At 43.1% G+C, this 27,206-nt stretch overlaps 3 protein-coding genes across 6 annotated transcripts; 1 reads left to right on the top strand and 2 right to left on the bottom strand.

Moving 5' to 3' along the window:
- Positions 1–1,103: 1,103 nt before the first annotated feature.
- plk2b (polo-like kinase 2b) lies at positions 1,104–8,719 on the bottom strand. 3 transcript variants are annotated; one of them, XM_080466894.1, is made up of 15 exons: positions 8,534–8,719; positions 6,474–6,593; positions 6,259–6,366; positions 6,041–6,157; positions 5,653–5,782; positions 5,259–5,442; positions 4,873–5,071; positions 4,598–4,745; positions 4,372–4,466; positions 3,959–4,091; positions 3,665–3,745; positions 2,989–3,148; positions 2,590–2,719; positions 2,311–2,421; positions 1,104–2,124 (listed from the first exon to the last, which is right to left on the bottom strand). In XM_080466894.1, the coding sequence occupies exons 2-15, from the start codon at positions 6,564–6,566 to the stop codon at positions 1,933–1,935; spliced, it is 1,881 nt and encodes a 626-aa protein (XP_080323020.1). In that variant the 5' UTR covers positions 6,567–6,593; positions 8,534–8,719; the 3' UTR covers positions 1,104–1,932. The 3 variants fall into 3 exon arrangements, with proteins under 3 accessions (XP_080323020.1, XP_080323019.1, XP_080323018.1); XM_080466893.1 differs by having other exon boundaries at positions 6,474–6,670; positions 8,534–8,662; XM_080466892.1 differs by lacking the exon at positions 8,534–8,719 and having other exon boundaries at positions 6,474–6,734.
- Positions 8,538–11,531, bottom strand: LOC308111835 (adenine nucleotide translocase lysine N-methyltransferase; the record flags this gene model as incomplete). The annotated part of the gene is made up of 6 exons (XM_080466895.1): positions 11,468–11,531; positions 10,130–10,304; positions 9,245–9,349; positions 8,959–9,099; positions 8,819–8,869; positions 8,538–8,723 (listed from the first exon to the last, which is right to left on the bottom strand). The coding sequence occupies exons 2-6, from the start codon at positions 10,292–10,294 to the stop codon at positions 8,538–8,540; spliced, it is 648 nt and encodes a 215-aa protein (XP_080323021.1). The 5' UTR covers positions 10,295–10,304; positions 11,468–11,531.
- A 585-nt stretch (positions 11,532–12,116) lies between these two features.
- rab3c (RAB3C, member RAS oncogene family) lies at positions 12,117–24,310 on the top strand. 2 transcript variants are annotated; one of them, XM_080468084.1, is made up of 5 exons: positions 12,117–12,218; positions 14,074–14,298; positions 17,413–17,531; positions 20,610–20,734; positions 21,836–23,094. In XM_080468084.1, the coding sequence occupies exons 1-5, from the start codon at positions 12,201–12,203 to the stop codon at positions 22,024–22,026; spliced, it is 678 nt and encodes a 225-aa protein (XP_080324210.1). In that variant the 5' UTR covers positions 12,117–12,200; the 3' UTR covers positions 22,027–23,094. The 2 variants fall into 2 exon arrangements, with proteins under 2 accessions (XP_080324210.1, XP_080324211.1); XM_080468085.1 differs by lacking the exon at positions 12,117–12,218 and adding an exon at positions 12,816–13,010 and having other exon boundaries at positions 21,836–24,310.
- The last annotated feature ends 2,896 nt before the right edge of the window (positions 24,311–27,206 follow it).

Below are 27,206 nucleotides of genomic sequence, written 5' to 3'. Positions count from 1 at the left end.
TAGGTTACTTCCTGTTCTGCTCCTGTCTGTGTGGGTATGTTTATGCATGAGACATTCATTATTGAACCCTGAAGAGCACAGATATTCTGAGCGAACATCTAAAGGGATGACTCAAACGTCCATGTTCGACTTCAATCATTATGTAAGCCTGGAAGGTGAAGAGGTGTTCAAGCAGACAGCTGCATCAGACACTTGTGTGCAGAAGAGAGAAAGAGCAGCAGAAAAGCCAATCAGTGCCAACAGACACCACCAACAGTTTCCGCACTTGTATGTTAGAAATAGGTGTTGACTTTGAGCGAGGAGAAGCCGTGCGAGACAGTCTCTTACGCAGCTCTCATTGATTTCCGACTCTGCCCAAATTGGTCACCGGTTGCCTGTTTCCATGGTTACAGTGAGTGAGCGTGAAAAGGATGCCCAAGAATGACTGAAGCTACATAGTCGCACAAGCTCTGATGCAATCACTGACATGGTTTGACCAAGTCCGTCCTTTCATTAGTGCGTCTATCCCTCAAGCTGCTTGTCACACAGCCTGACCATTTTTCCTTCCATGTTTCCGAAACCACGCGGCAAGGCTACGCCTTGATCAGCACCCTTGTTTGTACTGTATCAAAAATGAGCCAGCTCTGTGTGACAAGGTCGGCCACATCACACATCCTGTCATCTTCGCCATCCTCCATTTACCGCTGGAGAAGAAAGCCGAGCTAAGAGGGAGCCCTGATGAACCACCACAGTGTAAACATCTTTACTGGAAACACGCCGTCTTATCTATCCATCTCTCCATGCACCCATTTCCTGAGGAAAAACACATATCTAAAGATAAAAGATAAAAAACAAAAACACTTGCTTCGAGTTAGACCAGTGCACAGATACACATTTCTTGAGGTTTGATCTAAGTACTCCCCTGCTACACTCCATGAACTCAGTGGCTTCTCATTTCATAAACTCCCTTCCAGGTCTTTCCAAACACACAAGAGAAGCCTTGACTCTGAGGCCGCACTTGAGTGGTAAAATAAATGTAAAATATATATCTATCTTCAGAGAGACATGCAGGACCTGTTTTTGAAATGAAAAAAAGAATACTCGTGTTTTTTGGTTTTTTTTTTTAGAAAATGCTCTTATTTATTAAATAAATAAATACTGCACTTTTTGACACAATAAGTTATTTAGACTTTTTTTTTTTTTTTTTACCAAGGTGATAATGGCTCTGAAGGGATCCTTACAAGATCTCTGGTACTGTTTTTTTTAATGTCATTCATTCCTGCCCCCCACACTCATATCACTTCCCCCCAGCTCTATGTGCTGAGCCCATCTGTCAGTAAAGAGAACAAATCACAGTTTTTAAAGTTAGTGTGATGTTACACCTCTCCCACTCAGACACACACTCACACACACAGAAAGAGCCAAACTTAGTGGCATCCACACATTAGCAGGTAATTTGCTCCAGAGTTGGCTGTACATCATTTACAATATTACATAGTCTGGCTCTGTTTACATTTAGAGCATCACGAAATCAGATCAACTACCACATACACAATTTAGCTGGTGCCAGCCCAGCATTCATCCTCACTTTCCAAATACCCCTCTCTTTTATCCTCACCACAACATCCAATGACATTCGTACCAACACACTCGTTTCCTTCTCACATCCTAAGATTCTCGACGTACAAGTCAGCCCTTTAAACCGCGACAGTCATTGTGCTACATTTCATTGTCTCAGTTTCTTTCAGTCTCTGCATTATTTCTCTTCACCTGCACCACTGCTGAGTCACAAAGGTGCAACATTGTTGGAATGTCAATTTGTTCGGTGCTCAAATCCACACTTGGAAAATCCACCCGGCCGATTCCTGCTGGAGGCTCGTTCCACTGCCGCACCGCAGCAACCCGACGAGTAGATCTCTCTGTTTTGTCTGTCCAAATCCCTTGATGGCGGGTTTAGCTGCATCTCTGCAGGAGCATATTGAGGGAGTACACCATTCGCTCACGCAGGTCAGTTGGGCACCCGGCCATGAGTAGAGAGCTGAGTTTAAAGGTTTTGGAGACGCGGTCCTCGTTGATGTATGTCAGCATGTACTCATCTCTCTGGCAGCACAGGATGATCTTGGTGTGATCGTGGTAGAAGTTGACCTTTAGATGACAAAAAGAAAAAAAAAGAAGGGACAAGCTGATGAATTTCCAGCAAAAGTTATCTTTTAATTTTATTGACTTGTGTTTTAAATCCTGTCCTTTGATCAGCAAACTGGTAGAACAGAGCACGTTCCTCTGCGCATGCACAGCAACAGCTATAATGTCTGTGACAGTTGGGGTGTTTACCTGGAAAGTGCCGTCGTTAAAGAGCATCATGAGGGCGCGGTCAGACTTGAGCCACTGGAGCAGGTAGAGTCTGGGCATGTGTGCATCCGTCATTGTGCCAAGGTCTCCGCCCTGAGAAATCAAAGGAGCAACATGTTGGAATGAGACAAGCTGCAACATGAAGGATACCATTTCTAAGGCTTTAGGGTGTGGAATGACAAAAGGAAGATAACAGTGAGGAAAAAAATAAAGATCACACAGATGAACATGAGGAGGGTGGGAGCAGATATATGAACTTACATCCATGAGATTTTCCTCCATGTAGTGGGAAAAGTACTTGAGCACTGTCACTTGCCCCACAAAATGCTCGGGAACCTCGCAGGTAGGAAAAACAGAGCGTTGGCCCAGCTCGGCATAGTAATGAATTGTCCTGAAAAGAAGCAAATGAACGTTAAAAACCACTCATATAAACTTATACTTGACTTCCATTAAAAAAAAACAAAAAAAAAAAAAAACATGCACAGATCTCATGACATTCCTGACTGAAAACATTGTTCTTGGCAAAAAACTTGACAGAATATCTCTAGAGTAATTCTATGTGTCAAGGCAAGCTTAAACAGGCCAGCTTCAATTCAGTGTCGTGACTAATAACTTTCATATCTAAGGTGGAGTTCTGTGAAAACATAGAATAATACCTACTTTCTGTCTGGCAGGAGGCTCATGTGAGTGCCGTTGTTGAACAAAACTCCCACAGTGTGATCCGACAACTGGTAGCCAAAGCCATACTTGTTGGAATAGTCCACCCATTTAGTCACCCATTGAAGGCTGCAGCTGTTTGGGCCCTGAGGAATGTCATGTGCTGCAGGGTGAGAGCACAGAAAGAGAGGATTAGTATACAATTACATGGAAGATCTTAAGAAATGACTCGCTTCAATGCACAAAACAGGGCTCGCTAAGATTTCATGAACAATGAAGAGCCTTTAAAACCAGTAAAATATGCTTGTGGGAAATTTAAATTCAGGTGGTCTTCATCATAAAACCCTCGGCAGAATGATTTAGAGCACACACTGGCGTGCCAGAAAGCCATTCTCCACAATTCAGGGGACCATTGATTCTGCGGGCTGATACGTCAATGTAATTACTCTGTACTAAGTGCATTTAAGGTGAAAAACACCAAATGCATGCATGTATATTGATTTAGCCCGAATTTGCAGACAGACAGTCTAATGGTGGAAGTGCTTGGTCACAAATTTGGTCTTTTGGCAGTGAGGTTGACATTTTTGTTGCCCTCACAATGTTTTCCCGTCCCTGATCTACGATGCAACAGTGTACACTGAATATGACTTTCTAAATGATTTAAACAAACCCGACTCACCTTTTGGCATATTCTCCAGGCAACCCCGTAACACACTTGCAACAGTCTCGGCCACACTCCCCGTCGTGCTGTCCTCTAGACCTTTCATGAAAGACAACAGCAGGGCGTCACTTACATTGACAAGAAACAAGAAATTCCATTGTGCCCGACCTGTCACATCTGCTTTCTACGTAATGCCTGCACTTCAGACTGCAGAGTAATGTATGATAATACAGCCTCTCTCTCTCTCGCTCTCTCTCTCTCTCTCTCAGTGATTACAGGTCTGCTGGCGTGTCACGACGGCTGCAAACTTACATTCACTGCTGCTGCTGCAGCTTCCCAGACTCCCCCTGACGATCAGACGGATGGTGTCTTGCGTCGTAGGAGACTGGCTCTCTGTTGCCGGGGCAACGGGGCTCTCGGCAGATGGCGGAAGTACACTTCCATCCTGAGGTGGGAATCAGTGACGACAGGGTTGAGAAAATCTGTGCGTTTAGATCATCTCTTCCTACCATGACTCAGCGGTCACCCACTGATTTGGAGCGATTGGCTTAAAGGTTTCCGATAAGTGTTTTCTCATTGGTTCTGAAACTGTGCACGTTATAAGGTTTGGCTCAGCGTCACAGTGATGCATTGGATTCTCAATAGTAATATATTTCATACGGGCCTACACACTTGATGTATGACTCAATGTGTCTTCCACAAATAATTCAGTTTGATGTTCTTACCTCAGACATCTTTTTGCTCTGTTGTTGGCTGATGACAGTTCGCTCCAGGTCATGCTGCAGTTTGTAGATCTCCTCTTCCTCTTTAGTTAGTTTATCTATAAGGAGGTAATTACACCAAAATGTGAGCACAAGCTTTTCAAATAGCATCGCCGTAATATCAAATAAAAAGGAACGGAAGCATGCAAGAGTGCTACATTATCAACTTGGAAGGTGTTGAAAGACTCACTGAGTGTCTCGTAATATTTGACCTTGTCCCTCTTGCCCCCAAATAGCGCAGCAGCAGCTTTTTTGAAAAAGCTCTTGGCGGGACTGGAGACATGGAAATCTGGTGGTGAATGGCAGCAACTAGCGGGCAGTCGTTCTGGACTGAAGCCCTGTGGAGAGGTAAAGTGGGTCAGAATGCTGCCGGTCAGGAGGAGGTCACTGCTAAAACCTCTACACGATAACGTTTACAGAGGCAGACTGGGTGCAGCAGACAGAGAGGCGATCGACGCGTCTAACCTGTGTGAAGAAGTCGTGCCTCAGAATGTGGTCCAGATTGGGTCTGTCATCTGGGATTTTGGCCAGTAAGTTGGCGATGAGCTGCTTGGCTTGTGGCGACAGGGAGGAGGGAAGAGAGTAGCGCGCCTCTCTAATACACCTGTATGTCTCCTTGAGATTGGTGGTTTCAAATGGCGGTCTTCCCAACAGCATAGTGTACCTGGAACAACAGAAAGGATAATAAGCTGTGAAATAGCTGATTAACACTTCAAAAAAGAACTTAACTGTGATATACGATGCCAATGTGCATGGCAGACTGTAAATGTCATGAATAATAACTCGTAATTACTAGTATTAGTGAATGCTTTGAAATTCTTTAATGATGAATTTTCTGTTTTCCTACTCACATTACACAGCCGAGAGCCCAGATGTCTGATTCACAGCCGTGGCCCTGCTTGTTGAGCACCTCAGGGGACAGATAGTTTGGAGTCCCACAGATCGTCTTCCTCCTGTTTCCCGCTGGCTCCAACTTGGCAGCCAGACCAAAGTCCCCGACCTTCAGCTCCATCGACTCACTCACAAAAAAGTTACCTATGGGGAAGAAAGGGGAATGAGATGATGAGCACTTGATATTCAACCCGCGATCAAAGGCTAAAAGCACAGCCCAGATCCCGAGGAGATGACTGGCTGAGGACAAACTGGTGGTTCTGCATCGACAAACGATATCCATCCTGCACTGAGTGCGTCTGGAAAAATGTGCAAAGTCGTTAAATGTGTCACTGTCACATAAAGACTCCTTACCAAGTTTCAGGTCTCTGTGAAGGATTTCTTGTTCATGCAGGTACTTGAGTCCAGACACAATCTGTCTCAGATAATAACGCACCTCCGGCTCAGTGAGCACTTTACGAGCCTTCAGAATATGGGCTAAAGACTGCAAAAGGACAAAACACAAAGCAGAGAGTGATTATGCTGCAAGAAACTAAATCATATTCAGCATACCTTATGAAGTAAAAAATCTAAACAGTAAAGTTTTTTTTTTTTTTTTACAGTGGGAGCACAGTGCCTCCATACAATGTGCTGCCTCTTAGATTTTGGGTGCAATGCAGGTATAATCCAAATTTACTAAACACTGCAAAGGCAGGCAATCCCTTAACAGCTGAAACATTACTATGGTACAGGCACGACTTACTTTTCTGCTACAGTATTCCAACAGGATGTAGATGTTCTCTTTGTCCTCAAAATGATGATAAAAGTGCACGATGTGTTTATGATGCAGGGCTCTGTGCAGCTCGATTTCTCTGTCAATCTAGGGAAGAGTAATAATTATTATCCCTGTAAATGAATATGATTGTTGAAATACTTCAATGCTTGACAGTGGACACAGGCGGCAGGCGTGGAGTACTTTACCTTCTCGCGTTGGTGAGGTTTGGAGACGCGCGCGTGTGGGATGATTTTGGCTGCGTAAACTTTGCTGGTGGAGAGGTCAGTCATCTCGTAGCACTTCGCAAACCCTCCCTGGAAAGCGGGGTGGGGGAAGGAAAAAAAACACTGTTATAACATGCTTTGGTGGTAGATCCAAAAAGAAACCGGTGTCGAGATCAGGCTTTGCATGCTGCCGCTACCTTTCCCAAAACTTTTCCCCGGCAGTAGCACTTCCCGGTGGCAGGGTCGGTGATTATCCGAGCCATCTCCGAGGGCGCACTGCGCTCATCCATTCTCTTCCTGCGAGGCTCGCAGGACCTCTGCGTGGATTCACACATACTGCTGCTGTTGGTCTGTCTCTGTACTTCCATCAGTGGTGGCTGTTTCTAGTCCCGCACTAAGAATGCAGCCCGGAGACTCCGTCAGTGACTTTATACCCCGACATCCCCGCCCCCCACCCCACCCTCCGCGCGCGCTGTCTGCCGCCCCCTCTCTGACGTCAGGCTGTGAAATGAGAGCATGAGGGCTGCTTCACATCGATTAACCTCCACAAATGTTTGTATGGAAGGTGGCACGATATTTAAATCATGTTTTAAAAACGACTCTGTGTGGAATCTGAAGGTAGTAATATGTAAATATATTCAGTTACTGTCTCCTTCTGAAATAATAGTAATAATAATAATAATAATAAAGGCAGACATGCTTGGTAATTTATAGATTTTACGCACAACACACATGTAAGTTGAGAACACGCTATACATGCGAGCGCATTGCAAAATAGAGACGTGCTTGATCCATCTCATCTGGCTGGTGAATTAAACACGATGCAGACAACAGTTTATCAGTATTCTGTTCAGGTTTACCTGCTTCTGCACCAAACTCAATTTGGAGCTCTCGCGCCCTCAGGTGGACATTCTGAGTACTGTTCGCAGTGCACAGCATACATATCCTTTCTGCCTTTACTGCTAGATATAGAAAGGGTGGAATTCTCAAGTACACCCAGTGTTATAGTGCTGGAATTACTTGTAAAAGTATTTGTTGGAACCACATTTCTTTTGGCATTGTCAATAGCACACATTTGATTCGATTTTATAGCATAAATTAAATTGAAAGAAATCATTCAGATGAATGATGACAAAGCTAAATATACAAAACTAGATACAAAGCAACATTTCAGTTATTGTCTACAATAATCTCTCAAAATAGTTTCAATGTTATTTCAGTTGTCTGTGTACTCAGTGGAAGCCTGGAAGAGAAGTGGCTCATGTGGTTAAAGTTGTAGAGTATGAAAAAAATACTCAAAACTACTTCAGAATTCAGCATTAATTACAATTTTTCTTACCTAGTCCAGGAAACTGCCACGTGTACAGTCAATTCACACATAGTATCATTATTCTACAGAAAAACCAGAGACTAGAGAACTCTTAAGTCAAATGTGTGCTTTTCTGAGTGTGAATATTTTAAAGTTTAAGGCAAACTATGACTCGTATCTTAGTCTGCAAAGGCAGGCATGTTCAAAAGACTGAAGAGTACCGTGCTTTCATTATTGATAATGCTGCTAAAGGGAACTCCAGTTTCATTGAAATGCATAATGCAACACAGAAACACAGAGAACATCTCTCTTCTCCAAGGCTGCAAGTTTTAAAATACCTCAATTTATATTCTAGTAATTCTTGGAATTACTAGAAACTGGAAAAAGAACTGTGTCAAAAATATAAGCACAACTTATTAGAAAATAGCCAAATGGTATATTTCAAAGTATTATTAAAAAGGTAAATATGACACCAATGGAAACATCTTTGTTTTAAATAAACAATCTGATTAAACAGAAAATGTAACTCAGAGATTTTCTTATTTGTATTTGATAAACATAAAAGTGCATGTATACCCATGGTGCTGGGTATACACATGCAATGTAACCAATTACTCTCCTCACTTATAAAGAATTAGGATATTCAATAGGTGCATTACATAAAATGTGAACCCTCAAAGCTGGTCCGTCAGTCTTGTCCTTTCAAGAACATAATGAAAAAACAGACAAACACAACATATAAATCTGATTATGACTCAAAATATTAAAGTCGGACAAAAACAAACAAATATCTTGGAAAAAAAAATCACTGACTTCAATGACTCTCTTGAAGCACATTACTTAGGAAGTTTACTGGCTCTAAAGTTTGTTTTTGATACCGCTTATGAACTTGTTTGATTTCACTTTCTCGTATGACATTATTTCATAATTGCGATCTGAAAAGATCACCTTTTTATCGCACCGGGTTTGGCTCCTGTCTCAGATGTGATCGCACCCTGCTAATATCATAAGCAAATGTCTCATCAAGTCCCGAACCCACAGAGGATTGTAGAGGCCAGTCAGGAAAGGGAAAACGACAAGCGATGACACGTGCGTCATCGGGAAGCTCTTTCAACAGCTTCTCACCCAGCACCCCCATCTGTGAACCAATCAGAGAAGGCACATCAGCAATCAGTGCTATGATTGCTCTATTAATTATACAGCATCAAACAAAAAGCCGTTGTTCGTCCTCACCACGCCTGGAGCGAGAAAAGCAATGACGTTGTTGTATGAGGACAAGTCAGTCTGAAAGACACAAACATGATTATATTAATCGTTTGATTAGAGATTGATTAGAGATTTTAGAGAGGAAATGATCTCAGTTGAGGTCTCACCTTCCAGAAATCCTTGTTAACAAAAGTTGCCTGGCGGGAGGGGACTCCAGTCCAGGAGGCTTTACTCCTGGCATATGCCAATAAAATGGAGTTAATCTCAAATCCAGTGCACTTGAAACCAGCTGAAGAGGCTGCAAACACCTGGAAATCCAACAGGAGTATGTGAAATTCTGCTATGCTGTACGTCGCATATAAACATGAACAGACTTGTACTTCAGCATCGATTGCAGTCACGACACATCTCATTTTGCATTCAGACTCCCACAGTGAGGTGTAACTCACTCACCAGCCTCCCATCCCCTGATCCCAGATCTGCCAGGCGGCCTGCTCGCCCCTCAAGCAGCTTCATTGTGTTCAGGGTCTGATCTTTACTGGACGGCAAATAAGGAACCTGGAACACGGTGCAAGCATATAGGAAGTCAATAAACGTGATAAGTAACACATCAGTTCCTCCTATTCAAGTAGATGAAAGAAAATGTCTCTATTAATCTGTCCTTCACACTCAGATCAGGTCTTTTACGCACCACAAGCTAAAACATTCACACTTTGTACATAAATGAAAGCCACTGCGACAGAAATTTCTTCCTTTTTGATATTAAAACATCAGCTAAGGCTTCACAATAAACATGCTTTTACTCTAAAGTACTCCGAGTGCTGTGACTTTAACCTTGAGTCTCATCTCCCACACGCTGTCAACGGAACTGCTGCACAATAGTGCTCATACAAACTGACTTCCTGCTGTTCTTGCTGTGGAGAACTGTATTCAATATGACATCATGTTCTAACCTACTTTTTCCCCAACATAACTAGTTCTAGATGCGATACAGTTGAGAAGACATCAACAGCAAAGCACTAATGAAACAACTTGGATTTTACATGCTGAAAAAACCCCAAATGATGAGCTTTAGGATAGAGAAAAACTCAGATTAACATTTGGAATGTGATGCTGCACCTTTCCGTTCAAACATTATCGGAATTATAGACTTACCACTTTCTTCTTTTTCCACATTTGTTGCTATCACGTATGCTCCAAAATAAGCACATTTTCATTATCGTGCAAGTCAGGTTTTCTTCTGGTTCAGATTTCCTTGATTTCACACACGCGGCATTTGAGAGGACAAATGAGGCAAAGAGGAAACGAAGCACGACGCATAAATCAAATATCAGGCACCTTTAGGTTCAGCGGGACTTTGCGGAAACCAGGCAGGACGAAGAGGCTCCAAACGCTATAGAGGCCTGTGAACAGCGCACCTGTGCAGACTGACAGGATGGGATGGTGTCTGCTGGTATAGGAACCGCGGTGCTCCTGCAGAATCATCTCAATAGAGTCCTCCATTGCAAACTGTCTGCAGCGTGGACAAAATACAGCAAGAAAGAGGAGTTTTGTTGCTGTGTTGGCAATTTATTTTTACTTTCATGATGACTTTCATAGCACAATATAAGTTTTATCAGTCTGAACATTGTTTACATCATCAGTCACATTCAGCCAATGCTCACACTCAGGGCACACTTAACACATGAACAGAGCAAGGTGGAGGTTTGAAGCATAAACCTTCTGATAGGAGGAGGATGCAAGCCTACCAATTGTTTATTTTATATTCAAATTTCATTTTAGGTTAATGGCATAGGACCAAATATTGAGCACTTTTGCCTCAGAGGGAGAATTCTGGTCGATTTGTGGCTCAAGGGATGCTCTGTGTGAGGTTGAAGTTGCTTTTTTTTTTTTTTATTGACTCATTGGAGTAAATTCCTTTTGCAGATAAGACAGCTGAACACACTCATTCTTTTTACAATGGAAATCAAATACTATTCAGAAAGTTCATCCAACTCTGTTGCAGAAGTCCTCATAAGTAAGTGGCCCTTGTAGGTTGCGTTAATTTCACTTTTCAGTTCACTTCATCCCAAAGCAGCTCGGTGGGGTTTAAGTCTGGTGACTGTGCTGGTGAACATGTTGTGTTATGGCAATTGTAGATATTTATTCATGAAATGTTAAAAGGAAAACACATTTTTCATCATTATGTGCATGAAGTATGACATGAATCCAAAGACCAAATGATCAAGATCAAACTAATGGGGCAAGTTGTGTGATTTAAGGTATTATTGCTGTTAATCATGCCCATGAGGGCCGCGAGGAACAAGTGTGACCAGGGGATCTTTTCTAACAGCAGATGGGGCTGCAGCGACCTTTTCTCCTGCAGACACCGTCTAGAAAAGTTCTGTTTACCACATGTGGGTCACACATCATAACCTGAAACCGCTTGCGTCTGTTCAGTTCTGTTTTTATATACAAAAGAGAAGATCCACCGGTACAAACGATTGTGATTGATGAGTATCTTTCACTTCTGGAGAACGGTGCAAACGATAAACGAGACGAAAGGACAATTTCACCAACTAGTGGAAAGCATGACACACTCTTACGGAGATATGTGTCATGCTTTTTAAGCATTAGTGACTGCAAGACAGAGGAAAGAATGCATATTTGCAGTGAAAACACGCCTGCGCTGCCTACCTTTCACGGATTCCTATGTGTGCGGGATCAGATCAGCTGCGCGCTCTGCGGAAACCCTGATCCTGCAGTCTGCGGCCAACCAGATCACACATCCCGCCCCATCGCTCCATACGCTCCTATCAAGAGTCTGCCAGCTGCCTGACACACTGCTCCCGACAGCCCCGTCCAGTTTGCAATCGACAGTTATGTAATATGTGTAGTGCATGTTAGCACTTTGTCTCTTAACACATCATTAAAGATCGCAATACTCAAAAAAAAAAATCGATGGTTCACAATGATGTGAGCTCCATGGCACCCGCCTTCCTTCCCTACGCCCATCTCACTAGAATGTGACAGTTCCCAATGCAAGACCTCTCGATATAATTATGCAGGATTCATAATCCCAGTTTAAAAACGGGGGTACGTGCATACACGTGCGTATGCATGTGTTGAGGATGATTATAATTGCAAAAATGGGCCATTTTTGTGTGCACTTCCTCCACGGTTTGATCCCAGTCGCTCCCATTCAGAGGCTCATCATAATAACAATGTTGATCAGCTCTCAGGCCTCTCTAGTTGCTTCATGGGCGGGTGGGTGGAGGGACAAGCCGACCGACAGTGACGCAAGAAAGGAGAGGCTATTATATCTGCTTCCTGAAAAAAAAAATGTGATGCTGTCCATCTGGGAGTTTATTAGATAGACTGCTGCTGGGAATTGTAAAAAACGACCAGGTGCACTATTACAGAGCACAAAATGGACTTGTATGGAAAGGTAGGATGCTGGTTTTGCATGATATAGGCAAAGATAAAAGAAAGCACATAGCACTTCAATTTTAGCATGGTGTACTTATTAAGTGAGAGCTTAAATTTATCTTTATTGCTTTGGGTGTTGTTCTTGCATTTCAAGCTGGACTTGTGCATTCTATAAGCTGCATTACAAACATCTCTCCTGGGCTTCCGTCGTAAATGATACAGCTGCTCACAGCACGTGACACGCTGCATGCTGAGTAATGTAGTCAAATACTGTATATGCTTTTAACATTAAAAACATAGCAGCCATCTTGGATGAGGACCCGCAACGATTAGTGAACTCGCTGCCAATTGAAAAAAAAAAAAGGAAAATATTGAATAATGAAGGGTTATAGTTTAGGGTGATGGTGAGAGAATGGGAAGAGCATTAATTACGTAATTACTATTTTATGCTCTTTATACATATGTCTTTTTCATTTGGTTATTTGGGATTTTCAGCATATATTCTAGCCCCTGCGCGCTAAAACGCAGCGTAAAAACTACAACCCCCAGCCTCATGCCTCCCTCTGACGTCAGAGACACGCAGGGCACACGCGCGCTTCCCCTCTCGCGCGTGCTCATCTCACGCGAGCCAGCCTTCGTCAGCTGCGGGGCGCGTGCCAGTCTCGAGGCGGAGGGGACAGCTCCCAGGTGCTGAAACTGTGCCGGCGCTCCAAAAGAGAGACACGGTGACGGCGTCTATACTCTCCCATTAAAACCCGTATCCTGCACCACAGAGGCAGATACAGATAGAAAACCGAGGCCTTCAAAACAGGTTTGTTCACACAATGCGTCCTTAACGCGTTATTTATAGTCATGTGGAAGAATTTCATTGGCAGATAAAAAAAAAAAAAAAGAAAAAAAAAATGACCTCCTGCCATCGTCTTAACATTAGCTGGCATGCAGCGCCTTGCTTGATTTACGCCGTGTATTCTTACAACAAATCCACTCGCGGTGGATTGCAGATGCTACCCATGCGATGATAATAATCTGAAAGCGGTGTCCTTGTATCCTTGCAAAGCGTCGCTGTTTTCGTACAGGCGGAAGGAAGCAGAGTCAGTGCGGTCTGTGCAGGATGGAGGTCCGGCATCTTTTTTTTTTTTTTTTTTTTCCTCTCCTAGCTGCATAGGCCACAGGAGGAGAGCGCTTGTATCTACACATGTTTAGCAGATGAGCTCAGTGGCTTGGTGGAAAAATTCACCTTGGAGGAACGATGACTGCGCTCCTGCCATCTGGTTCACACAGCCTCGTCCCGACAGCCTGCTCTGAGATCAAACCAGACACCGGCGAATCTGCAGCAGATCTAAATTCAATTCTTTCCCCGCTGATCGGTGCTGATTTCTGTGAGAGAAAGTTGAAATTCTGCTGACTGAAAACACACTCACATTTAAAAGGCTTTCAATGTAATTTGAATCACTGAAGAGGTGCATTGAAAAGTCCCGGATACAAACAAGTATTGGCCACGATGATGCAAATGTACTTGTTTCTCAATGATTTTGAGAAAAGCAACTCAGCCCTTTTAACCCCTCGTTATCTAACACTCATCAATACAACAGCTTGCAGTGTTGGTCATGCTGGTTTGCCTGACACAGCCTTCTGTCACTTCTGATCCGTGGCCTGTACATTAAGCATGTCCTGTCCCCACACATACATCCGTTCCTGGTGTGAGCAATTATACACTGAAGGTTTAGTTTTTGTAAAACGGGTCAGAGTCAAGAGGAGAGTGTGATCAGCTGCTTGTGAGAGGGGTTCACATTGGATGCGATTCACAGCTGTGAAAGGCTTCATATCTGACAGAATCTGTGTCTTCTTCCCAACGTCTCTTTTTGTTGTTGCAGATGGCTGCCACTCAGGATGTGAAAGGGAAGGGAGAGGGAGGGGACCAAAATTTCGACTACATGTTCAAGCTGCTGATCATCGGCAACAGCAGCGTGGGCAAGACGTCATTCCTGTTCCGCTACGCCGATGACGCCTTCACTTCGGCTTTTGTCAGCACGGTGGGCATCGACTTCAAAGTGAAGACCGTCTATAAGAATGACAAGAGGATCAAACTGCAGATCTGGGTATGAAATATTTACATCGCGGCATTAAACATTCAGAAGTAAAGCTGCAAAATGTTTGGATGGTGTCCAAACTATATGTAACAAGTGTGAGTTAGCAATAAATAAGTGTGTTTTGGGCCGTCTTCCAAGGTCTCCTAGAGGACTAACTTAGCTCTAAGAGGGAAGGGGATCTTCGGAGATGCCCTGCCCCCCTTTACTCCACTTGTTTTCAGCCCCTCTGTGCTCCTGCAGAGTGACTGCTGTCTGTGAAGGGCTGTCAGTCTACTGTACGTGCAGAGCCCACTTTGTCCTGACCTCTGCCCATATCTGTCTCTATTGATCAGTCTGTTCAAAGGACTGTTGCAGATTGAGACTTGATAGCTGCATGTTGAGCCATTGAAAAAGAAAAAGTCACACACACGGACGCCCTGTCCGTTCATTCAGATGCAGCCTGCGGTCTGGCTCCCGGGACTGATTGTGCCTGTTTAGTTGTTGATCAATCCAAAAAAGTTCATTTTCATGATTTCACTCAGTTGAGGTTTGTCATACATTTAACAGTGATCGTACGTCTTCATACATTTAAATCCTCGTTGACACTGGGGTTCACGTCTGTGTGTCACATTTACTTGTTCGTGTTGTGGTTTTAGCTTTTTCAAATCACAATTAAATATGTGTCTCGTGCCGTGTATGTTCCTGAAAAAGCCTGCCGCACATCGGGCTATGTGCTTTATTATCTCAGTAAATCCTCAGTATGTGCGGCAAGTATAGAGACAGATGGAAGTCTTTGCTTTACTGACAGAAGACTAGTAAGTGTTAGTTCAGCGCACAGCAGGGAGAACACACAAGCAACACCTTCCGCAGAACGTGTGGGAAACTGACGAGAATCCGAGCCTGTTTAATTAGTAGTTCTTCTGAGCCGTGGAAGCAGACTGTTTTATCATACCTTAGAGATGGAATTGTGAAAGACATGTCAAAAGTGCCCCCTTTTCCCCCCCCACTATCCCTTTGAATTCCTCTCTTATCAATCTCTCCCTCTCTCGATTGGATTCGTCTGTTCCTGCAGAAATGTCAACTTTGCTTGAAACGTTTCATTTCTTTTGTCCCAGAAGTTGCCTCGCGCAGCAATTAGGCATCCGCAGACATTCAAGTGTTTGCTAATCACGTAAAAGGACAAAGAAGTAGCTCCATCAGGATGTGATAACTGAGTTTGAATAGTCAAATGGTCGGCGGATCGGGGTAATGTGATTCCATCGTTAGCAGTGACAAGCATATTCAGAGTGAATAAAGGACCGGCTTTGCGTTCACGTAATTGGCCCATCTCTTCTGACTGGGCTAAGAAAGCGCTGCGGCATGCAGTCGGTGACCATTTACGATTGTGGCTTTTGCCTGATGCCACTGTGGTCGTGGCGCCATTAATCTGCTGAGAGGTAAAAGCATCACAGTGCATCATAAAGTAGTCCTTGTTGTCATGTCGGTGTGGAGCGAATGAAACTTGGAGTTTCATAAATGAGTGAAAAACCTGGAGAAGCGGTGTTCTGGCCCGTGTCAGCCTCTGCACGCTACTTGAAGTCATCAGCTTCTTGGATTGATTTCTGGTGAGCTGCAGAGTACAAGCGAAGCTTTTCAACAGGCTCAAATTATCCGGACTCAAGCACATTTTACCCCCCCCCCCTGTCCTGCTCTGTTGTTTTACGAAGAAGGAGTAGACGGATTGACTGAAATAACCTGGAAAAACAGAGGTCATTGCAAAGCAGTCAGACATGAATCCATCAGCCTGAGACAACTGAGACATGGAAGAAGACGGGCCAAACTAGCGTTCACATGACGGGTTCATGACTTGTTAAGAGCGCAATGAAGACACTGAACGTCTTCGCTGAGGATTCTTTTGTGTTGCTTCGAACGCCATTCAACCAAAGTCGCTATTCATACTTCAGAGACGAGCTGGTGGCATTAAAAAATGCCCACATTCACATGCGTTCATTTTTGTGTTATTGTAAACGAACAAAAGGCTCTGGCTACGTGAACGTGCTTTGCGTGCGTGCGTGAGTCCTGTCTCTGTAGAGTGAAGGTCAGAGCTGTCCTCTGGCGATAACAGGCACAGTACTGTTGTGGCCATGTGCGGACCGACAGAAAGCAAAACTACTGTGGTAAATACGATCCAGTGCCGCCTGTTGGGCTTCTGTTTAACAGGAGCCAAGTGGAGCAGCCAGCAGTCTGCTGTCATGATTCACAGACTTGTTGTGGGTGTAAAAACATACAGTACAAACAGGAGGGACATCATTGGAGTTTCTTATTATGTAACTTACAAAAAAAAAAAAAACAAGTCGGCACATCTTGAAGAAATACAAATACAAACTCCGCCTAAACTAAAGACTTTTATTTTGACCTCAAAGCTGCCTGAATGAATTTGTCTGTGTTTCTAAGGAACATCAGCTGTGATCTGTCTCCATTGGGCTCCATTAACATTTTCATTGACATCTGGAAGCAGAGGCTGTAGCAGGCGCTTGTTTCCAGGGTAATCACTGCACAATGTACTACTCCTCAAATGCTGTGTAATCACTTGCTTTGCCTTTGAGCAATTTGTTCAGCCTTATCATGGAGCAGCTAGCGGTTTCTCAATGTTCGAATCATTTAACTTCTATTTTTAGCCCCCCCCCCCCACCCCCTTTTTTTTTTCCCTAAGAAATTCACATCACAATCGGAGCTCTGCATACTGCACCATTGAGTGTCAAAAACAACCGGGCTATTATTTTATTGGAGAGAGGAAAAAGAAAAAAAAAAAATCAATCACATCAGCCAGAACTGAATCACCATTTTTGGCATCTCATCAATGCAAAGCCAATGAGGCAATTAGTATAATGATTATTTCTGCATAATGAATGATGCAGTAAATGAAGCCACAAGCAAGTGTAGAGACAACATCACCATTTTTCTGGGACAAATTTGAAATAAACAAATCTCTGGGCTTGAATGAAAGACAGAAACGTTATTAACAGTGATGTCTGCTGGTTTTACCATCATCGATTTGTTTATACAGGGCGTGATGGTAGTCTCGTGTTGATGTTGTTGAACCTGACAGTGTAAGACTCAGTCAACCGTTTCCCAGCAAAGCTAAATCATGCTGTCGGTGTGTAGGACACAGCGGGCCAGGAGCGCTACAGGACGATCACCACAGCCTACTACCGCGGGGCCATGGGCTTCATCCTCATGTACGACATCACCAATGAGGAGTCCTTCGGCGCTGTGCAGGACTGGTGAGTCGCTTTGGCCTGTTATTATACACTTTTTATGTGTGTGCGTGTGCACTTTGAATTGTGTGTTTGTGACTTATATCGTCAGGGCAGTTAGCTCTGCTGTCTTTCTCCTATGGCAGCCGTGGACTTCTGTTTCACTCATAAACTGCTTGTTACTTGGCGCCTGTATGCTTCTCCGTCAGGCTTAGAGTTCAAGATGAAACCTGTCAAAGTCACGGGTCTGATCCATTCATGAGTCATACAAGCATCTTGGAGCTGAACAGGAACTCTGAGCCAAGGCACCAAACCGTCTGCGATTTATGATGATGCACTCATGTCTAAAATAGGACTTAGAAGGCCACAATCTGCAGAAAGCAGGTTTCTGGGTTGGGATTTTCACACCAGAAGTACCACATTCTCCTCCCTGTGAGCAGTGCAGCGCAGCAGCTCGGACACTCCAGTAAAACACAGGAGGAATTTCAGCTCTGCTTGCTGCAGATAAATGTTTTGATTTCCCTTTACTGATCTTCCTTCACAGGTGCTGTGGTGAGAAACTGTCTTTTATATTTTTCCTGCTTTATTTAAGCCCCGTTGTTGTGCAGTTATCTCTTTCTGCAGCCTGAACAGATTATGGAAGCACACAGTGTCTTTTTTTCTCTGAATCTTCACAGTGATGGTTTCACGATGCAGGAGATGGTTCAATACAGATGATGCATGCCGTGTGGCTTGCACCCTTTGCAGGGCTATGACGATCACTATTAAGGCCAGTGTCTATTTACCCATTGTCACGTCGCCAGCAGCACTTGGCAGCTGCTTTAGAAAGTACCCGCCATAGCAAAAGGAGTCGCATTTAGCCCAACCGCACACATTCTTCTAAGGACTGTGTTCCATAATTAGAAATTCTGTGTTGAAAGCAATGTACGGCGAGGAGGCTGCACTCTATTATTAGCACACAATTTATTACAATGTTCCACATTATCTGGTTGATTTTTATTCAAATGAATTTCCCATCATGGCAACCAGTAAAGGGCTCTCTTTGTGAAGAGAGGTCGGGTGCCAGACGCACCTATTATTCCTCTTAAGGCTCGTCTGACACTTTGATGGAAGACGACTGTCTGAGCACCCTCTTTGATGAGTATCTTAATTACTGGAGCCAAGTGTGACAGCCATACAGAGTAACCTCCTGCAGAGTAACCTGCAAGCGTACTCCTCAAGAGCGTTGTAATGACCCTGTAATCGCATTACACGGTACTATAATAATGCAAATACAATTACAGAAGTTTATGTGAACTGTCGGCGTACTGGAAAGCTGTTGGACGGTTGCAGATCTTCTGTCTCTGCCCTGTTTATTGAGCTGAGCGTTAGCTTTAGCCGTTAGCTGTTGCGTCAGTCCAATTCATACAATTATAGAGCATCTTCCTCGAAATATATGAATACATTTTTAGCAGAGTAGCTTGCCTTCTTTGAGAAGAAGTAACTACAAACTGCGATTAAATATAAAATTTCCCTTGACTTGCACAACACTGCTCGGCAGACGATGCAGAAATCTGTCCAGTGTTTACAAAGGAAGGCGGCTCTTTATTTTTACCCGTCATATAACAAGTATCCTTCACTCTGCCTTTGCCACAGGCTTTAATTCCACTTTCTCTTTCCCTTGTTCCTTGTGACAAGGTTGCAGAAAAAAAAGAGGTTGCCATGGCGATGGCTGCTTCCCCGACTGTGGCTGAATTAAGCTTGTGACGTGCTCATTTCCTGCCTGTGTCACAGACAAAACAGGGAAATATTGTAGCGCTGACCTCAAATGTTGGAGGCGAAGGCTTCGTTGAATGCTTGTTTAAATACACACGGTTGTATGACCCACGACACCTATAGAAAAGCTATCATCACCTCTTGTAGACACGCATCTACCTTCATATGGAGCCGTGTTAGATGTGTTACAAACACCATCGGGGCCTTTTGACTGTGACAATAATCAGCTGTCGGATTCAAAATGATCCACATCTGAACAATCAAAACAAGTCAAAGATGGACAGACGAGGAGTGCCAATAATATTCTTCCTTCCTTTCTGGATTGCTGGCTCTTCCGTCTGTTTTCAGCCCATGGTATGTTCACTGCCCTACTTTCAGTAAAACTGCAACACCACAGGAGCAGTTTGTTCCTCAAATTCCTTCCCATATTGTGAACAGCCTGCAGAGGTTGGAGCAGTGCAAACACCTCAACGATTTAGAGACAATCTGCAAAAATAGAACATGTTATTGAGTTGAAAAGCTCCACATGGCTCAGGATAGTAATTTTATAAATACAAATTTGATATTTTATGAATACGGTAAAATATATTATCGTGCAATAGGGCTGCCAGTGTATAAATGACACTATTTGCTTGCCTGACAATGATACACAAAGACACATTTCACCTCATGACTCTCATGTAATCACTCTTATATAATCAGTCAAACTAGTTACTCTTTTAAAATAAGGTGGTTAAAACTAATGACCTGGATAGCTGCAGTGTCTTGGAGATGCTGAAACCATCAAGATGGAGGACCCAGAACTAAAAACGATGTTCTACAACGATATCCCAAAACTCGAAAAGGCTGCGCAAGAGCTCACAAATCAAAGTCAAGAAGACCAGAATATCATTGAATATACAAAATATACTTTTAGGAGACAGACTGTAAAAAACGGTAAGCTTGAACAGGTTACCCACAGCTGCCAAAATTAAGGCAATATAAGCCATAAAACCAACCTAATTTTATTCACTTCATTTTCGATACTTACAAATAACATACACTGGAGCAGGAGTGACTTGGTCCTTTCTCCCCGGAGCAGCAGTTGACCCACTTTCCCAGTGACTCAAATTTTACATGATGCCAAACAAATAGAGATGCCATCATCGTCCACGACCTGCCCACATGGCGGCCTCTTCCCCCTGTCCGTCACTCAGCCCGTTTCCCGAGGGTCAAGGGAGAAGTAGCACACCAACATGTCTGGCATTTTCTGCTAAAACGAAACAAACTGTTTTAAATGTTTCACAATCCTTTATTTTCTTTTGGTTTTCTCATTTGTGTGCTTCCTGGTTGGTTTCTGACTCCATGCAGGTCAACCCAGATAAAAACCTACTCGTGGGATAATGCGCAGGTGGTTCTGGCCGGGAACAAGTGTGATATGGACGAGGAGCGAGTTGTGTCAGTGGACAGCGGCAGACTGCTGGCAGAACAGCTGGGTAAGTCTTAAGATCACAATCACCCTCTTTGTGTATATTAAACGGTGTGAAATCCATATTATGTTGTTACTATAATGTGTTGCATTGACACATGGAGAAACTGCTCTGGTTTTAAGAGTTAATAAGATCCAAAACACTTTGGGGCTCAGTTTGTGGCACAGTACAATATACACATGACTTTTAAATTTTTTTTTCAATGAGTCATTGTTAATTTCACTGTTAGAACTGTGAATAATAATTGCAAAGAAAGTTATTATTGGAATCAATTTAATCAAGTGTAATGTTTTCTTTTCTTCCTGTAAATGATGTCAGGTGTCTGATGACTGTTTGGTGCACTCATGGGCATTGCCTAAATGTGCATTAATTGCAATTTAAAATGTATATTGTCACTGTAATCTCGGACCCACCTACTGTACTTTGAACCGTGTTTCTTTGAAATCCGTGATAATCTAGTGTTTGAATATTAAACATTATACAGAGGCCATAAGGGATCAGCCTGAACAGAATTAGAACACATGGTGTTCTTGTCGTGGGAGTAATACACTAAACTCCACCTGATAATGGAGAAAAAACGCTGGTGCACATTAGACATATTGAAAGTCCAACACAAGACTAACACTTAACAACCGAACACCACAAACTCACACCACATTAATTCACCTGGCAAACATCCAAAAGGAAAAGCGAGATACACACAGGGAGAACAAGGCACTTCCATCTTCCACACTGCTTTATCCAACAGGTGTGGTGGAGCTGATCCCAGCTCATTATGCATAAAGGGAATATACACCTTGGATGGGTCACTGGGGCAAACAGAGAGAGAGAGAGAGAGAGACAGACATTCTCAATGTGAGGCGAGCGTGAAACAGTTCAACTCACTAAAGAAGAAGCTAGAAGCTAGTGTCTGACTTTTCAGTATATTTCTTTTTGGACAATTTCATAGAGGTACTTCACAGTCTTTAGCAGCCAAGTTCTATTCAGTGATCAATATTCAACTGTGTGTGTGTGTGTGTGTGTGTGTGTGTGTGTGTGTGTGTGTGTGTGTGTGTGTGTGTGTGTGTGTGTGTGTGTGTGTGTCTCATGTTACTTCCTCCCCCCAAGGTTTTGAGTTCTTCGAGACGAGTGCCAAGGACAACATCAATGTGAAGCAGACCTTTGAACGTCTGGTCGACCTAATTTGCGACAAGATGTCTGAGAGCTTGGACGCTGACCCGGCTGTCACCACGGGAGCCCCCACTGCCAAACTCACAGACAGTGCTCCGCCCCTCCAGCAGCCCGGATGCAACTGTTAGTGAGCGGCGAGCCAAAGGAGAGCAGGTTCCTGTAAGGTGGTGTAGAGTGTCGTTCTCCCTCAGCATTACCACTCCTGCTAGTGCTGCTTTCTCTGGACTTACTGTTCAAATCCTGTTTAGTAGTAGAATTACAAAATGCTGTTCTATTATCTCACCACTTTCTCACCGTATATCAAGAGCGAATAACCAGGAAAACAAACGTGGCTCATGTAAAACGTGAAACATTACAAGATATCTAGAATATAGAGACACCATATTCTCATTCCTCAGCTAGTGAGTCTGGTTAGAAACCAAGTATGTTTGATAAGACTGAAAACAGTCTGTAGTCATAGTGCGAGTTAATCCTTAAGAAGTTTAAAACAATGATTAGACAAAAGGGGAGTCAGTGAGTGCTTTAATTCTTTGATTTTTTCTACATTCCTAGGTTTGTTTTTGTTTCCTAAACCTGCCAAATTGATTATTTTGTGCACTATATAGGATGTAGCGGTTTTCTTTGGTGTACTGTGTGTGCGTGCGTGTGCGTGTGTGTGTGTGTGCGTGCGTGCGTGTGTGTGTTGTGCGACTGGGTGTGGGTTTGCATGAGTGTGAAGAATTTGTCTGAGTTACAAATGATTGCAACTTTGCCATCTAAAAAAAACAAAAAAAAACATCTACCTTTAAAAAAGTGGCCTTTTAGCATTTCTGACATGGCCTCTGTAAGCCCCCCCCCCCCCCCCCCCCCCCCCCGTTACTTTTTGAAATGAATCCAGTATGTGTAACATTGATGTGAGCACTAGTCCTCCTCTTGCTGTCTAGATGTGTGATATTTCCTCTGATAAGTATCTATAAATCTTAAAAACAAATATTTCCTTGTGCTCAGCCTCGAAGGCAACCCTTTATAGTTTGACGCAATGAGCATGCTGCCAAAAAGTGGATAACAATGTGCTGTTTTTCTGGGAAGACAGGCCTTACCTAAACCGAACCATCCTCAACTCCGCCCGATTGTGATGATTCAGCATTTCATTCAACAGTACCGTGTACACACAGCAGACGATGAGCTCCGGCATGGAATAAACAGCCATATGTTTGAAAAAAGAAAAAAGGAAAAAAAAAGTTAAATCGTTGAGTCAGCATGCTTAAATTCAATGTTTCTGCTGTAAAATAATCTCTGAAAGAAAGATCTTAGCCGAATCTTCCCCTGGCAGACTTTTACCTATACCGTGGCGTTGTTTAATGATAACTCCATATAAAATGAAACTCCTATCCTCTTTTAAAACCCAGACCTTTTTTTTTCTTCCTCCCAATTCTGTACTTCATAAAGAAAAAAAAGTAATAAAACATTTGTGCCAAAACCTCCCAGTTATTTTAGCAATGTCAGTCATTTGTTGCATAGTCGAATTTAACCTCCACAAACTTGCATGACGTAAGTCCAGGCGTATCTATGTAGATTTCTATTATAAAACACTGTATATATCACTCTGTGTTACAGATTTAGGAGCATTGTCACGGCACTTAGCTGTGAAATGCAATGGGCCAATAAGTGCAATATTTTATGAATTAAACCCTGTACATAGTTTCTCCTGTCCTCGATGACTATCTGCAGTGTGAGCGACGGTCGCTCAGAGCCGCTCTGAAACTGAAGTACAATCTCTACAAAAGAGGAGGATGTGCTTCACTCAGCACCTGCAGCGACCGTGTGTGTGTGCGTGTGTGTGTGTGCGTGTGTGTGTGCGGGTGTGTGTGCGTGTGTGTGTGTATACTTGGCATAATGAGGAGATAAATTACGTAATATAGTGTATTGTTTGCGTATACCTTTTGTACAGATGTATTCACGTACTATATGCTGTTCCTGCTAATTGTTGGGTGTTGAGTGCAGTTGTGTTATCATGTCAAATGCAGTGTTGTTGTAAACGGTAGTCAGGGAAATAAACTTAGTCCATGCCGTGCGCCATACTGTTGTCAATCTAAGTGAAGGGGGAATACACATTAAAATAGTTCAGAGATCCTGCACACGTGTCGTGTGTGTGTGTGTGCGTGCGTGTGTGTGTGCGTGCGTGCGTGTGTGTGCATCCGTGCAAGTATGTGATGTTCTAATTTGATGCTATGATAGCCATGGAGTAAATTATTGTAACACTGTTAAAGTCAACACGGATTTCATAGAGGAATAGTTAACGACAGCCAGACAGTCACTCGGTTCAGATCACTAAGACTTTACATATAACTGAAGATATTTATTACACGGCGAGCAAGCAAAGCAAGAGGTATGTTTTTGAGATTATAGATAATAAATCAAATTCTATCAGTGAGCCTGTGTGGTGTCGATTACTCTTCACTGTATGTCAGCATGAAGGAGGGATTCAGTGGGCGCTTTCAATTCAAGATGATGTACGCCATCTAGTGTTACAAAGAAGCACATGCACCCAGAACTCTACGGTAGAAATCAGTTATGGTGAAAGATCTTATAGTAGTGTTCATTTCTTGTTTTACTCTTATAATAATGTGATTTTGTGTAATATATTGTTCTATAAAAACAGGTGTTTTCTTTTAGTGACATCTTTTCCTTTTACCTCCAGAGATGGCATGAGTGCTGAAAATGTGCACATTGCTTCAATCTCACTCAGTTACAGGTTAAAACATGGTTGTGAAAACGTCCCATAGAATCAGTTACTTTTTACCTTTTGGATATTGTATTACATTGTAACTAACTGGACCAGTTATATACTTGCACATTTTTCAAAACACCACGATATACAGTACAGTCACATTACCAACAGATACAGTTCAACACTCCTGCTGGCAGACGACCTAATAAATATGTTTCCACCTGACCATGACCCACAACGCCACTGGATGATGCATCAAATATTGCACCCCTGTTTCCTGCATACATTTCTCACTTTTTGAAATCAATTCATCCTGTTCTGCATCTTGTTCTGGTCCCTTTATCTCAGTCTGATTATTTCTCTTTCGGACAACCATCACGGGTGGTGGCTGGTGGTCTATGTAGCATTGAGGAGCGAGTAAGGGTGTTCTGGCCTCCCTCTTAAAGAGTCCCCTGGCTCCTCTCAAGTGCAAGTACAGCAATGTGAACCAGAAAGACCTTCCCATGGAACTTAGTGCAGCTCGCCTGAGGGGGGAACCAGTCTTTTCCAGATTACCTGAGAGACACAACGCGGCTGGAGCCGCCTTCCATTTGGCCGTGCCCGGGACCGCTCCAATGTGAGGCGACCAGGGGACATCCTTGATCCAATGTGCCTCCTCTTAATGTGAAGGAATAACAATTTCTCCTGTCACCCTGCAGAGAAAGCTCACTTTAGCTAGTTGTATCTGCGAATGTTAATCTTTCAGTCATGGCTATGGCAGCTTAAGAGTGTGTGGATCTGGATCAACAAATAAAGAGAAAGCTTTGCTGTGCAGCTCAGATACGGTGGCTGCGGTCAAAATTATGATCCCTCATGGCCAGTGAATAAAGGACCGGAGATACACAAACTCCTCCATCTGGGGTAGGCACTGGCTTCCACCTCTAGAGGGCAGGCAATCTTTTTCCAAGAGATAGAAAAGATAATGTACTGTTTCAGTGCACACTGGAGGTCCTGGGTGGAGCCAATAGGACATCATCTGCAAAAAAGGAAAAGATGACACCCTTCTGCAGCCACACTGACTAATACAGACACAAGATGCCTTTTGTATACAAAGCTATCTGTGTGGAACTAAAAGGGGAAAGAAACTCACCTTTTTTTTCCATCACCTGCAACCCTGTCAAATCTCGGGAAATAAGGAAAGCATGAAGCCAGTTAATAGGCAGAATCAACCCATGCTTTTATTTAATCCATTGCATATAAAAACATTTTTTTTCTTTCTTTTTATTGGTTTTTTACATAAAGTTGTATGATCTACAGTGCTATCCAATAGACTGCAATTAACAAGGAATCCATTAAAATAACATTTTAATTGTCCTGTGAAACGTCCAGACAAGTTGGCATTCTAAAGACATAACCCAAAAAATAATTGTCCTGAAGACCTTTTTTTAAAGTTACAGTTTGTGTTTTCCTTTCATACCATAAAAAAATAGAACACAATGAGAAAAGAACCCACTATTTCCATTGGTCCAGGGCTGTTTAGAATCTACAGTATGTGTGTCAAAAGAAGAGTCCCTGTTCAGGGACAATGATGCAGTCCCCCCCCCCCCAAAAAAAAACCCCAACAACCCCACCCTCCCCTTTCACTCCAGAGATATCGTAAACCCTTTTCCTGTCCAGGCAGAAAGATGTCAGTGGTTTTGGATATTGCAGGTAACGTGAGTGGAAGTGTGGGCCGAGCATAGATAAGCAACACACCTTCAGTGTTTCAGCCGTAATTTATGCAGCAGTGGCTGAACATGCAGATGTGCCTCAAAGCCTCTGTGCTTTCTAGGGCCGTAGTCAAGCACCAACCACGCACTACCGTCACGCCCCGTTCAGTGTTTGTGGCTGCGACTCGACCGCATGGATGCAAAAAAAAAAAAAAAAAGTGTCTCCCCAGTCGGTCTCATCCGAACAGCCGAGTCGCATCTTTGAGTGTAGTGGCAGAGCGTACAGAAAGTGCGAGTTGTTCATACCAGGTCTACAGCAAATACGACTCTTGGACATCTGGCTATAGGCCACAAATCACTCAGGTAGTGAATCCGGCTCCTGGTTGACCTGAAATCTGGACAAGACCGAGCGCCACGTGTGTGATCAAGCAAATAGTGTTTGGCTGTGATAACAAAGAAAAAAAAAAAGAAACGGCAACGTCTCTTGGGGATTCTCAACAAGAGATCAGGTCAAACTGAGCAACGAGATTCACTAATGCAGCAAAAGAGAACTAGAGAATAGTAATATTCAAAAACAAAAAAAGGCTAAAATAAAAGACGTGTTGGATTTAAGGCACAGCCCATGGGCCAAGGAACAGTTTCTCTTTAAAAAACAATTTGGCTTTCCCCCTTTCTGCGTTGAGCTAGTTCTCAGGTAAGCAACACGTCGATCGATCTTTTTTTTTTTTTTTGTTTTGTTTTTTGTTTCACTCTGAAGCTCATGTGTAATTAACATTCTCTCAACAAGAGGTACATAATACAGCCACACCATCACCAAAAGGGATGATAAGAATCAACCATTTACAGCAAACTGCATTATGATAGTAATAACATTAATAATTATATATTATATACAGCACAATAAATATAT

Source organism: Lipophrys pholis, assembly GCF_963383615.2.
Source record: "Lipophrys pholis genome assembly, chromosome: 7".
Classification (NCBI taxonomy): Eukaryota; Metazoa; Chordata; class Actinopteri; order Blenniiformes; family Blenniidae; genus Lipophrys; species Lipophrys pholis.
Note: the sequence above shows the minus strand (reverse complement) of the source record. Positions and strands in the feature narration are given on the sequence as shown.